Source organism: Caloenas nicobarica, chromosome 23, assembly GCF_036013445.1.
Source record: "Caloenas nicobarica isolate bCalNic1 chromosome 23, bCalNic1.hap1, whole genome shotgun sequence".
In the NCBI taxonomy this organism is placed as follows: Eukaryota; Metazoa; Chordata; class Aves; order Columbiformes; family Columbidae; genus Caloenas; species Caloenas nicobarica.
The window spans coordinates 4,822,312-4,835,824 of NC_088267.1; the positions used below are offsets into that span (position 1 = coordinate 4,822,312).

General features: G+C 54.9%; 1 protein-coding gene across 1 annotated transcript in view; it reads left to right on the forward strand.

Annotated features, from left to right (window-relative positions):
- MACF1 (microtubule actin crosslinking factor 1) overlaps nucleotides 1-13,513 on the forward strand; it is a 111,075-nt gene that overhangs the window by 47,341 nt on the left and 50,221 nt on the right. Inside the window, exons 45-57 of the mRNA XM_065650722.1 lie at nucleotides 164-340; nucleotides 955-1,078; nucleotides 1,406-1,614; nucleotides 1,978-2,295; nucleotides 3,015-3,181; nucleotides 4,182-4,338; nucleotides 5,108-5,225; nucleotides 6,600-6,659; nucleotides 7,408-7,649; nucleotides 8,101-8,230; nucleotides 9,012-9,211; nucleotides 10,313-10,808; nucleotides 11,377-12,848. Coding sequence (XP_065506794.1) covers nucleotides 164-340; nucleotides 955-1,078; nucleotides 1,406-1,614; nucleotides 1,978-2,295; nucleotides 3,015-3,181; nucleotides 4,182-4,338; nucleotides 5,108-5,225; nucleotides 6,600-6,659; nucleotides 7,408-7,649; nucleotides 8,101-8,230; nucleotides 9,012-9,211; nucleotides 10,313-10,808; nucleotides 11,377-12,848 — 3,870 coding nt within the window. The remainder of the gene's footprint in view (nucleotides 1-163; nucleotides 341-954; nucleotides 1,079-1,405; nucleotides 1,615-1,977; nucleotides 2,296-3,014; nucleotides 3,182-4,181; nucleotides 4,339-5,107; nucleotides 5,226-6,599; nucleotides 6,660-7,407; nucleotides 7,650-8,100; nucleotides 8,231-9,011; nucleotides 9,212-10,312; nucleotides 10,809-11,376; nucleotides 12,849-13,513) is intronic.

The window sequence follows — 13,513 nt, forward strand, 5'->3', positions numbered from 1 at the left end:
TCTCCTCCCAGGGCTTGGGCAAGAGTAACACCCTCTGTTGTTTCCTGTAATTCCTTTAACATGTATGGCAAGATTGGTTGTGAAATTATTTTTTTCTTTCTTGATGATTTCTGTGCATCTTTCCCTTGCTGTTTTTTTTCACCCTCCTGTTGCTCCTTTGCAGTGCACCAAGCTGGGCTCCCACCTGAGCACCTTGCTGGATCACTACCAGCAGTTCCAGGAGGTGGCAGAGTCTCTCAGGACGTGGCTGCAGGAGAGAGAAGCCACCATTGGGAAACTGCTCTCAGAGACAGTTTCTTCAGACCCAGGTGTTCTGCAGGAGCAGCTCGCCAGCGCCAAGGTACGGATGGGCTCCTTGGGTCATCTCCTGGGGGAGCGGTGGCAGCTGGGTGGCAATTTGGCTGCTGCTCTGAGCAGCAGGAAAGAAACTTGATCCATTCACTTTTTTTGCTGGTTGAGCACGGTTGGACTCGGGGATCTAGAGGGTCTCTTCCAAACAAAACGATTCTGTGATTCTGTCATCGAGTCCAACCATAACCCAGCCCTGGCACTGCCCCATGTCCTGAGAACCTCATCTCCGTCTGTCCAGCCCCTCCAGGGATGGTGACTCCAGCACTGCCCTGGGCAGCCTGTTCCAATGCCCCACAGCCCTTTGGGGAAGAAATTGTTCCCCAGATCCAACCTCAACCTCCCCTGGCGCAACTTGAGGCCGTTTCCTCTCATTCCTCCCCATGAAGGTGGCACTGGAACAGCCCAGACCCCCTGAGCCAGTTCTGTGTGCACCATGAGGTTGGACCTTCCAACCTACATTATTATTTTTCTTTAATGATTTTGTGATTTAAGCGGACAGGATCCCTCAGCAGGGTTTAAATGGAGCCCTGAGCTCCTCGCAGGTGTGGGTCTCTCTTGCGTGTGACCCACCACTGATTTCTGCCTTGTCTTTTGTCCAAGCAGCAGCTGCAGGGAGACCTTGCTGAGCATCAGGTGCTGGTGGAGAAGCTCCAGAAAGCGGCTCGGTCCCTGCTGGAGGTACAAGGGGAGCCGGCCCCGGACCATGGGCACGTCCAGGAAACAACAGGTATGGAGCAAAGTGTTAGCAGGGATGGTTGGGGAGAGCCTGAAAACCAGCCAGGGAGGGGAGAAAGAAGAAATCTCCCACTTTTGGGGGAAGGTGGGGCAAAGGCGCACAGCAGCACGTCTTGAACACGCTTATGTTTGCCCATGGGGACGGCTGTGATCCAGTTTTTCTGTTTGCCTTGGGTTCCCTGTCTCGCTGCTGAGTTTGGGGATGGGGATTCAGCATCGGTGAGAGTTCGGCAGGAGCCACACATGGTCCTCACCGCTCTCCGAGCACTGGGCGAGAAGCTCTTTGCCGCTGATTCTCCTTTTGCGCTGAATTCCGCAGATGCCATCGTCGGCCGATTCCAGAGCCTCTCCCAGCAGATGGCCGAGCGCTCGGACCTGCTGCAGAAATCCATCGCCCAGTCCCAGAGCGTCCAGGAGAGCCTGGAGAACCTTCTCCAGGCCGTGGCCGAGGTCGAGAAGAGCCTAGAGGGAGAGCAGCCGGCTGCGCTCTCCTCCACCTCCATCCAGCACGTGCTTGCCACCAGCACGGTAAGGCTGGTCCCTGTGCTCCCTCGCCTCAAACACACCTGTGCAAGACCTGAACCGGGCAGGAGTTTAGCTACACTATTCTGAAAGCACAAAAAAAACCCTAAAAAAGGGATACGAGCAGAACCTTTACTGAATTTCTTTAAGCCAGGACCTGTTGGAAGTCTTTCTTCTGCGGACAAGCAGGGCTTGGATATCAGGCACCAGGGCAAGGCAGAGCGGGCTGGGGAGATCAGAAAGGAAACCAGGGATAGAAAACTATTCTTGCCCGACTGTTCTTTCTCAGCCTCTTCACCTCTTCGTGCCCGTCCAGTTTTGCTCAAGAGCCTTCCTAAAATGGCATCCCTGTCTGTGTGCCTCCCGCAGAAGCTGAAGCAGGACATCGCCAGGCAGAACAGCTGCCTGGAAGCCACCCGTGAGATGGTGACGCGGTTCCTGGAGACGGCGGACAGCCCCACGGCCTCGGCCCTGCAGGCCAAGCTGGCCGAGGTGACGGAGCGTTTCGGGAGGCTGCGCCGGCAGCAGCGGGACCGGGAGGACACGCTCAAGAGCCTCCTCCCCAAGGTCGAGCAGTACGAGCAGCTCTCGGAGAAGCTGCAGCAGTTCACGGAGAGCAGAGCACGGGTGTTGGCGTCTGGGAACCGGCCAGACCAGGATATCGCTCACTTCTCCCAGCACATCCAGGTGAGATGCAGGGGGAGAAGGCTCCACCTCGGCCTGGGGTTTCTGGGACAGGGATGTTTTGCAGTGATTTCTTCCTGGACAAAAAGCCCCGGGTCGCTCCCGGGCTGGCAGGATCCGCAGGACCGGTGCTGGCTCTTTGCCTGGGGAAGGGAGCGTGGCCGGAGCAGCGGAGGCTGTTTCCATCAGTGAGAGAGGGGAATGGCATTTCCCCGGGGCCGGGCTGGTTTTCGGAAGAGATCTCTAGCCAGGCTCTTAGGGGCCGCTCCAAATATAGCCAGGTTTTCCAGATTAAAGACTCCACAGGGCTAATACGGCAAGACGCCCGAGCGCTGGCAGCGAGTACAGTGCAGGATGTGACAAAGCCCTCGGAGATGCCGTGGGTCCCGCTCACTGCTGTGTCAGGATTCCCTCCTCTGGTTTCCTACCAGGCGGGAGGTTTGGCCACAACCTCAGCAATGCTCTAAGCTGGTGTAAACCCGGACACTTGTGCTGTGGGGGGGTGGTTTGGTTTGGGCTAGAGCCCCCCCATCCCATTCCCTGTGTGCTGGGGAAGGTGGAATTTGCACCTAGAGCTGCTTGAAGTCTTTTCTGAGGTGGGGAGCAGGTGCTGGTGCAATCCATGGTGCTGCCCGCAGAGGGACACGGGGCTGCCCGGTTCGCCCCCCCTGCCCCAGTCTGCTGGCAGGGGCACGGTTGGCATCACCCTTTGCTCTTGGCAGGAGCTGAATTCGGAGCTGAGGCAGCACCAGGAGGACCTGACCACCCTGGAGCACCTGGCTGCAGAGCTGAGCTCCTGCGGCTTCGCTCCCAGCGCTTCCCAGCAGCAGGAGAAGCTGCAGAGCCTGAAGAAAGACTTTCTGCAGCTGCAGAAGGTGGCAAAAGAGAGGTGAGTCCCAGGGACCCGGCCAGGGGACGTGAGTTTGGGGGTCAGAGCAAGACCTTGTAGAGATCTCCTTTCCATGGCGGGGCAAGAGCGAGCTCCTCCTGCCTCCCTCCTCCCACGCCGGGAGATGCGAGGCAGCTCGCTCCAGCTGACGCTTTAAAAAAAGCCTTTGGCTGGGGGCGTCGTGAAAAATTCCTGGTGCTGCAGGAGCCGGCGCTGGTGCGTTTCCCAGCGTGTGGGCTGCCACAGCTCCCACCCGGAGCATCTTGGCGGGGGGAGCCTGTCCCGGGGGTGCTCTCCGGGAGGTGACACAGCAGAGCAGCCTGTCCCCAGAGTCTCCTTCAAGGTGGGGATACAGAGGAGCTTTTAGCAGCGACCTGGGCTTGAATTGGCCAGGGTTGGAGCGATAACTCACTTGTGTCCCTGAGGGGGTCACACCTCCTGGGCTGTATCTCTAAAAACTCCCTGCTGAATACAGAGAAGGTGATGAGGAAAAGCAGATGAATCTCATAACAACCCCGGGTCATTCAGTGCTGAGCAGAGAGCTGCCTCCGGCCAGCAGCTGCATTGGGCGAGCGCTGCGCTGGGGGGGCCCGCGGCTCCTGCCCGGGGCTGCCTTGTTCCTCGGGGACGGGCTGAATAGATGAGGCTGCAGCTGGCTGGGCTGAGCCGGCATGAATGAGCCTTGTTTTCCCAAAAGCTTCACTCCCCCCGGCACAAAGACCCCGGCGCAGGTCAGCTGTGGTGGTCCCAGGGCTGTCAGTCACCGCAGTGATGCTGGAGCGTCCCCAAAAGTGCCACCGGCCACGATTTTGGGGGGGCAGGCCGTGGCGTGCACCCCGCTTTTGGCTGGCGCTGCTTGTGCTGTTCCTAAGCAACATCTAATAATAATAATAATAATAAAAAGAAGGGCTCCTAGAGACACAACTGTGCGACATTCAAACGGGGGTAATTGCGAGGCAAAGCACGAGCTCTGACTCTCCAAAAACCTTTTCACTCGCAGAGAAAAGGATGCGTCGTCCTGCCAGGAGCAACTGGATGAGTTTCGGAAGCTGGTCGGGGCCGTGAGGAAGTGGCTGAAGGAGAGCGAAGGCAAAATGCCGCCGGCTGAGACCTCCCTGGGCACCCAGGAGCTGCACGAGCGCAGGCAGCAGATCCAGGTGGGCAGCAGGAGCTGGAACCGAACTGGGAAAGTCGGCAGCTGGTGTGGAAATGCTGGAATGTGGAATGAATCCCAGGAGGTGGAGTCCTTGGAGGTGTTCTATGGTCGCGGGAATCCTGGGCTCCCCTGTGCTTATGGGGCTGCAGCCCCTGGTGTATGAGCATCCCGTGGTGCCCGGTTTGCAGAGGAGGGAGCGTTGCCAAGGTCCTTGTGGTCCCCGCCTGGTGTCCCCTCCCTCTCCCCACCTGCTCAGGGGGATATTTCGGGGTGGGGGACCCGAGTACGCTCATTTTCCCTGAGAGTTTCCCCTTGCTAGACGCAGAAGGCGGCCTCCCGTCATCCAAACCCCCGCTCCTCTCCGGCACAGCGATGCTTTAAGTCAGGATGAGCCGAGGGTTTGACTCGGAGGCGGCTGCTGAGTCACCTGCAGCCCTCGCCCCCGCGGCATGTCGCCGGCTCCGGCGCATCGCCGGGCTGTGCCGAAAGCTGCGGGGACCGGCCTCGCGTCAGGCTGGGTCTTGGCGAGAGGAGGAGGGATGTCCTCGAAATGGTGGGAGGGATGAGAAGGTTTCCTGCAGCAGACCCGTGAGTTAGGGAAGAGCTTTTCACTCTTTGATTCCCCCCAACAAAAATAAATGTAAAGACACCCACTTTGCCGGTGCGGTCTGCGCCGTGTCCCGGTGTCACCGCAGAGGTGACAGATGAGGAAGGAAGGCTGTGGCGGGGCAAACGCAGCCTCTGACCCCCGGCATTTGCTTTTTGAGCAGGATCTCCTGGAGGAGTGGACGGGGAAGGGGGCCCAGGTGGAGGAGATTGGCCACAGAGGGACCCTCCTGGAGAACCTGATCATGGACATCACGGCCCCCGACACCGCGGCCAAGGCAGGTGAGTCGCAACCCAGCTCTCCCGAGGATGCCTCCTTCCTCGGCACACTGTTTGCTCTCACTGCTGTGTCTTTTCTGACCCCGCTTCAAGCGAAAAATGTGGTTATTTCCCCCTTTTAACAAATTTCAGAGGGCCCGTGGTGGTCCAAGTATCGTGCGCCTCAGCCCGGTGGTCAAGTTGCCGCTGCTCATTGAGTTAATAAACCAGCCGAGCGCTGGGAGCCCAGCAACGTGGCTGAATTAGCTGTGGTGTAACAAGCACTGAATTACCTGGCCTTTGGCGTGGGGACACGTTATCACGGTGTGGATGGAGCTTCAAGCTGCAGCAGCACCGGGTTTGGGTGCTTGGCCCCGTGGGAGCTCGTGGAGGCGGCTCCATCATCTTGGTGATGTGCTTCAGCCTCCCGAGGGCTGGCACGTTTGAGTCAAACTCTCGTATTTGTTTCCTATCTGGATGAAATTTAAGACTGCGATATTCAGACGTGATTTACTAGTCTCCTTTTTGGCTTCAAGGCTGTGAAGCTATGAGATTATGTCTGGCTCGTTTGGAAACCAACTACAAGATGTCTTCCAGCTCGTGAGAACGAGTCCCTGGTTTCTCATCGTTGATGGGCATTTATGGGAATTCACAGTCTAGATGTGTTTGTCGGGATTAACTTGATGGGAAACCTCCAAGAGGAGTGGGGAGAGGCTTGTTGTGGGTGACCCAAGCTGCAGCCCCTTACGTCCATTAAAGCTTTAAAATGTGTGGTTAGGTAGAGACTTACCCGATAATGTTTCTGGTGAATCCCCCTTTGGTTGCAAACGTAGCTGTGGTGTCTGGTGTCCAAGGACGGGACACCGGTGCATCCCACGGGGAGCCTCTTGACAAAGAGAGCGTGTCCGTGCACCAAAGCGGGGTTTAAATAGCTTCAGCCCATAAGAAAAGGAGAATATGGGGAGTTAATAACTTCAGGGGAGTTAATCTCTTCAGGGAAGGCATCCAACAGTCTCACTTGATATTATAATTCACAAAGTCATGCTTAGGGTAGCAGCTTTCCTGGGGTGGAGACGTGGCCAGTGGCCCCTGGTGTGATGGTCCAGGCAGGGGGCACGTCCACCTTGGGCGATGCTGGGAGAGGTGCCCAGCTCCGGGTGGCTTCAGCTCTTCTGCTTCTGGTCCAGCAAGGTCCAGCACCTCTGGGAAAGCGATGGATTCGGGTGTGTTGGGAGGAGGAGAAAGAAATGGGCTCCAAATTGAATTAGGGCTGATCCAGTGAGTGGGCTCGTGGAGACGCCGTGTCTGTGCTTGGTGGCCGGTGTGCTCCGTGTCCCGGAGGGTGCTGTCTGCATTCCTAACGCGTCTGTCTTGTCTGTCTCCATCCCCTCTGCTCAGGTGCGACCCTGCCCGCTGCGGGAGGCTCCAGCAGCGTGAACGGATTCCACACGTGCAAAGGTGAGCTGCCCGTCCCCACCGTGCCGTCACCGCCGTGCCATCACATGCGTGCGCGACTGTCTCCCCGTCCCTTTCCGTCCGTGCGTTTTCCATCCGTGAGCATATAAAGCACAATGTGACACCGACAGCGTCCCGGTGCAGGGAAATGAGGCTGCAAATAGGCTGGCAAGTTCCCAGCCGTGCCGCGGGATGGGCAGGCGGCGATGGAGGGTGTAGGTCAGGCTGAAGGACGGGGAGGGACAGCACCCCGACACCCCATCAGGTGGTGGTAAAAGCTGATGAATGAGAGGTCATTTTAAGGCCTGCAATTAAATTTATTAGTTCTAAGGGATTGTAACCCATCCAACCCTTCAGTTTGAAGAGCAATTTTAATTATTGCCCGTTATCTGCTGTTAGTTCGCCGGTTCAACGGATCATAGGTGCATAAAAACGGCGTTTATGTTTTGGTGTCAAATTCTTTACCACTGTATTAGCAGTGACATCGCGAACGGGGGGCTCAGCTCGCATCAGTCTCACAAACACGGAGGCGTTTGCTTGGTTTGCAAACTGTCAACATCCGTACGTGATGCAGCTGGAAAGGCCCCTCTGGCATGAGAGGTGAGGACAGTCTGACATTGCTCTGCAGACAGACAGACAGCAGCATGGCCTCTTGCCTCTCCTGCCCAGGGCTAGACTAGAACCTGATAGTCCAGCTTAAGATGGGCCAGGCGGGCAGTGGTTCTCATCTCGGGCTACTTTTTGGCACCAGATCTGACGGAGATCCAGTGCGATGTGTCGGACGTGACCCAGCAGTACCAGTCCCTCGGCGCGGCGCTGCGGGAGCGCCAGCAGCAGCTCACGGCCATGCTGGAGAAGATGCAGGAGGTGCAGGAGGAGGCCAGCTCGATGCTGAAGTGGCTGGAGTCCAAGGAACGGATGCTGTCGGAGCTGGACGCCTCCTCCTCGCCCACTAAGACGGAGACGATGAGAGCCCAGGCTGAGCACAACAAGGTAACGTCTCTTCCCGAGGAAATCGGGGATCTGAGCATCACCCAGAGGATCTCGGAGATGTGCTTGATTGCTGCTCATCCTTCTAGCCCCACTGCAAAGATCTGCCCTGGGGTCAGGAAGGGTTTTCCACAGGAGGGATCATGGGCAGGTCGCTGTGCTCAGCCTCTTTTTGCTTTTAGACCTCTTGCTTTCAGGCTTTTGGCTCCGAGAAAAGGAGCTTTTATCTACAGCCCTTGTTGCTGGGTTACTCCGGCTTCTCGTGGAAAGCAATTCCCATCCTTTCCCTGCTCTCGGAGCCAAGTTAGCTCACAATATTGCTAATAAAATGATTTCATTAAAGAGCAAAGAACAGAAATTGCCCAACTCTGAGTTGTGGCTGCTGCTTCATTCCTGCTTGGTGATTTCATTCTTTTGCCCTGTGTCTGAAGAAGGTCCAATAATTATTTTCCAGGCATTTCTGGCTGAATTGGAACAAAATTCAGGGAAGATCCAGAAGGTAAAGGAAGAACTTTCGGGCTTGTTGGAGAAATATCCAGATTCTCCGGAAGCAGCGAACTGGAAGAAGATGCAGGAAGACCTGAGTAAGTGCCTGAAGCACTTCGTGAGGTTTCTATCTTGAAACATCACGTTAGAAGTGGTTCAGGATTGCAGGGCAATTCCAAAGTCACAGCAGAGCAGAGTCGCTTCTAATTAAAATTCAGTAAATAGCGAACTTATCTCCCAGCTGTCTGGTGTACAAGGTGTTCCTGAGACGAGCACTGTCGTGTTTAATGAAATCTCTATGATGGATGCATATTGTAGAGACTTGCCTCCTTAGATTACTTCTTTAAAAAAAAAAAAAAAGAAAAGAAAAAAAAGCTTTAGCAGCATGGATTGATTATTTTGATTAAAAGCTTCACTGCTTGATATAAAATTCTAGTCATTAGTAGGGCTATCCTAGGTAATTAAATGTCAACTAAACAAGACTATGTATTTCAAAAGAAGCCCAGAGATTCTCTTCTTTGAAATAGCAGGAACGCATTTATGGAATTCTCCATCCAGGAGGTGTGAGTGTGCTGTGTGAGGACTGGTACACATGAGAGTACCCTCATTTCTCGAGCCAGGGATGTGAGATGGCTCAGCCAAGGTCAGCCCAGCTTGTGGCAGTAGTGACTAGAGCGCAGAAAACCTGCTTGCAAGGACTTAATTTCTAGGAGCTTCAAGACCACATAGCTGTTAGAAATGGGTAAACAGCTTATTAGATGGAGAGTGACTAAAGCCACGCTAGTTTTATTGAAAAGCTGAGCAGGTTTCCCGGCGGGAGGGTGAAAAACCTTCTCGCTGGAGGGGTTGGCCGGCCGTGAACACAAGCTGGTGCTTCAGATTGCAGGTGGGAACGAGCCAGCCGGGCGACGGCCGCGCGGCAGCAGAAGCTGGAGGAGTCGGTGACCCAGCTGGCCACCTTCCAGGCGGCCGAAGCCCAGCTGCGCCCGTGGCTGCTGGAGAAGGAGCTGATGATGAGCGTGTTGGGACCCCTCTCCATCGACCCGAACATGCTGAACGCACAGAAACAGCAGGTCCAGGTGAGCCGGGAGCTGTGTCCGCATCCTCAAGCGGGGAATGAGGATGCGGGTGAAGCCACTTGGTTTGTTCAGCCTGGAGAAGAGGAGGTTGAGGGGAAACCTCATCGTGGTCTTCAGCTTCCTTGCAAGGGGAGATCTCTCTGGCAACCAATGATAGAACCCAAGGGAATCACAGGATGCTTTGGGTTGGAACGGACCTTCCCGGCTCCCCCAGTGCCCCCCTGCCACGAGCAGGGACATCTGCACCAGCTCAGGTTGCTCAGAGCCCCGTCCAGCCTGGCCTGGGATGTCTCCAGGGATGGTTCAGCCACCACCTCTCTGGGCAACCTGGGCCAGGCTCTCACCACCCTCAGGGGCAGCAAAATGTGCCAGGGGAGGGTCAGGTCGGGCATTAGGAAAAGGTTCTTCACCCAGAGGGTGCTGGACACTGGAACAGGCTCCCCAGGGAGGTGTCACGGCCCCAACCTGACAGTGTTCAAGTAGCGATTGGCCGATGCCTTCAGACACGTGGTGTGAATTTTGGGGTTACACATCTTGCAAACGCTCCCCCAGCGCTGGGAGACCTCGCGGCTCCTCTCCCGAGTCCTCCAAACCCCACTGGGCACAAACCACTGTGAATAACTTAAAACGGGTGCTGTGTTTGAGCTCCCTTCCCTGCATTGGATTGACTCATCACTGAATCACTTGGCCCCTCTCGGAGAGTGAAATTGCTTTAAACAAGACCTGTGCTGATGCTCTGCAGGACTGGCCGATGCAGCTTTCCTGCCTCCCGCTTCCAAATCCCAACATGTCCGTGACCGGCCACGTCATAGAAGAAAATGCCCTAGTTAACATAATTATTTTTCCTTCTCCGTCCAACTGGTTTCTGTTATGTTACACAGCAGCACGACAAATAAGAGAGAAAGTCCTGGAATCACAGACCCCTCCCAGCTTTTTAAATTTCACGGTTGCAGTAAATCCCCCAATTGTTGTCCCACCCCAGGGCTGGTTCCTACTGATTCCATGGGCTGGATGAAGCCCCTGAAGGTCTGGTTTGTTTTGACTGTGTGTACTCCGAGCTGTCAGTTTTATGCAAACATTTTTATGTTATTTCTGTTGCAGTTTATGCTGAAGGAATTTGAAGCTCGCAGGCAACAGCACGAGCAGCTCAACCAGGCAGCTCAGGGCATCTTGACTGGCCCTGGAGATGTTTCTCCATCCACCAGCCAGGTGCGGGAGGAGCTCCAAGGGGTTAACCAGAAATGGTCCGAGCTAACGGAACGCCTCAACTCCCGCTCCAGCCAGATTGACCAAGCCATAGTAAAGAGCACCCAGTACCAGGAGCTCCTCCAAGGCCTCTCCGAGAAGGTGAAGGCGGTCGGGCAGCGCCTGAGCAGCCAGTCGGCCGTCAGCACGCAGCCTGACGCCGTCAAACAGCAGCTGGAGGAGACCAGCGAGATCCGCTCGGACCTGGAGCAGCTGGAGGAGGAGATCGCGGAGGCTCAGACCCTCTGCGATGACCTCTCGGTCCTGATCGGAGAGCAGTATCTCAAAGATGAGTTACGGAAACGTCTGGAGACGGTGGCTCTTCCTCTCAAAGGGCTGGAAGACCTGGCAGGTGAGACAGCGTGGAGATGTTAGGACATCCAACTCCACCCCTGCTTTCTGCCAAAGGGCTCTCCCATCAATGGGTTTCTAGGAATGATAGGGAAAGCACCATTTATCATTTTTTAGGGTGCTTTATGTGTGTTTTATGTGGGACTAAGGACAGGAGAGTTCACACTCTAGACATACCTGAGCCCGGGGAGCGAGCAGAGATGTTTAGTCCCACTGATGTGGCTCTTTACCAAGCCCGCCTGGCTTGGGGAAAAAAAACCTGGTTCCTAAATTAAGAATGGAGCATGGAGAAGACCCGATGGCCACCCTTTAGTCTTGGGCTGCCTCTCCTGGTTTCTGAGAGGTTGCATTTAGAGACTAGACAGGAGAACCGAGACCTCTGCGTTACCGTTGCCTGTTCCTACTTAAGAAACTCATGAATCAGGGAGCAAAAAGGCCGGCGATGCAACAGAAGGCTCCTTCCTGTTAATCAAAACACAGTTGGAGCATCTGAGATGATTTTAAATAATTGCATTTTGCTTATTTGATTTCAGCTTAATTGTCGCATTCTAATCTTGTTTCCATTTCAGCTGATCGGATGAACCGGCTGCAGACTGCGCTCGCAAGTTCCCAGCAGTTCCAGCACATGTTTGATGAACTCAGGACCTGGCTGGATGACAGACTGTGCCAGCAAGCTCAGAGCCAACCGATTTCTGCTAAACTGGAGAGGCTACAGAGCCAAATTCAAGAGCAAGAAGAGTTCCAGAAGAGCCTCAACCAACACAGCGGCTCCTATGAGATGATTGTAGCCGAGGGAGAATCTTTGCTGCTTTCTGTCCAGCCCGGGGAGGAGAAGACCACTCTGCAAAACCAGTTGGTCAACCTCAAAACCCACTGGGAAGAGCTCAGCAAACAGGCTGCTGATAGACACTCTAAGCTCAAGGTCTGTTTGCAGAAAGCTCAGAAGTACCAACGGCACATGGAGGACCTCCTCCCGTGGGTGGAGGACTGCAAGGCAAAGATGTCTGAGCTGGAAGTGACTTTGGATCCGGTGCAGCTGGAGGCGACTCTTCTGAGATCAAAGGCTTTGCTGAGCGACGTGGAGAAGCGTCGCTCCTTGCTGGAGATGCTGAACAGCGCCGCCGACATCCTGATCGACGCTTCTCAGACCGACGAGGACGACATTCGGGATGAGAAGGCCAGGATCAATCAGAAGATGGATGCCGTCACCGAAGAGCTGCAAGCCAAGACGGGCTCCATTGAAGAAATGTCACAGAGGCTGAAGGAGTTTCAAGAGAGCTTCAAGAACATTGAGAAGAAGCTGGAAGGGGCGAAGCACCAGCTGGAGATCTATGATGCCCTGGGGCCGCAGGCTTGCAGCAACAAGAATTTGGAGAAGCTCAGGGCACAGCAGGAGGTCCTGCAGGCCCTGGAGCCACAGGTGGATTATCTGAAAAACTTCACTCAAGGTCTGGTAGAAGATGCCCCAGATGGGTCCGACTGTTCCCAGCTCTTAGGCCAAGCTGAGGTGGCTCAGCAGGACTTCACAGCTGTGAAGCAAAAGGTGAACGACTGCTGTACGCTCATGGAGAACAAGCTCGAAGGCATCGGCCAATTCAATAATCGGGTGAGGGAGATGTTCTCTCAACTGGCGGATCTCGACGATGAGTTGGACAGCATGGGCCCCATCGGGAGGGACTCTGACAGCCTGCAGTCCCAAGCCGAGGACATTCGCACCTTCCTGGGCAAGCTCCACAGCCTGAAGTCTGACATTGAAGCTTCTGAAGGTGAATGTAAGAAGATGCTGGAGGACGAAGGGAGCCCCGACTTATTAGGGCTGAAACGTGAGCTGGAGACGCTGAATAAACAGTGCGGCAAACTGACCGAGAGAGGCAAGAACCGTCAGGAGCAGGTGGAAACCACGCTGGCTCGTGTCGAGGACTTCTACAGCAGGCTGAAGGAGCTGACCCACATGACGACCGCGGCGGAGGAGAGCGAGGCCTTGCAGTGGGTGGTGGGGACCGAGGTGGAAACCATCAGCCAACAGCTGGCAGACTTCAAGGTAAGGCCTCATGCCATCAAGTGGTGGTTGGCGTTCGAAGGTCTGTCTGGTGTCGTGGTCTTTTCTGTAGGATCTCTGGTCTTCAAGCTATGGCGGCGGCGTTGTTCATTGCTGTAACGTCAGCATTTTTGGTGTGTAAAATATCCTTAATCTGCACTTGATGGTCTGCGGTGAAAAGGTGCAGAAAGATTTTTGTGATTGGAAAGAAAAAAACTTTTGCCTGTTCTTGCGATGTGTCATGTTGACGTGCCAGAGCCTCGTGGGCTTGTAGAGGCAGTTGGCATTTGGGTTTTGGGGAGGGAGGGATGTTTTTGAGTCCATCTGAACTGTAAGTTGGCTTCATCCGAGAGTCTAGTCCAGATCAGGTCATCCCGTGGGTTTTTCTACCTGCTCTACCATTCCTGCTTGTTGTTCCCTTCATCTGGGACATTTGTAAGTCTATTTTGGGGGTCCTTGGGTACAAATAAAGCCACAGATAAACTGTGGGATGGCATGCACAGGGAATAAAACCAAGGCGAAGTTTTGCTGGGGGCTGTTCATGTTTCCAGCAAAGAGCTGCTAGAGACCATCAAGACTTGCACAAAATGCTGAGAGAGGGAAGAGTTGGTGTCTGATATTTTTTTTTTTATGCAGTATGATGGTGTTGGGTCATGCTGTTACACTAC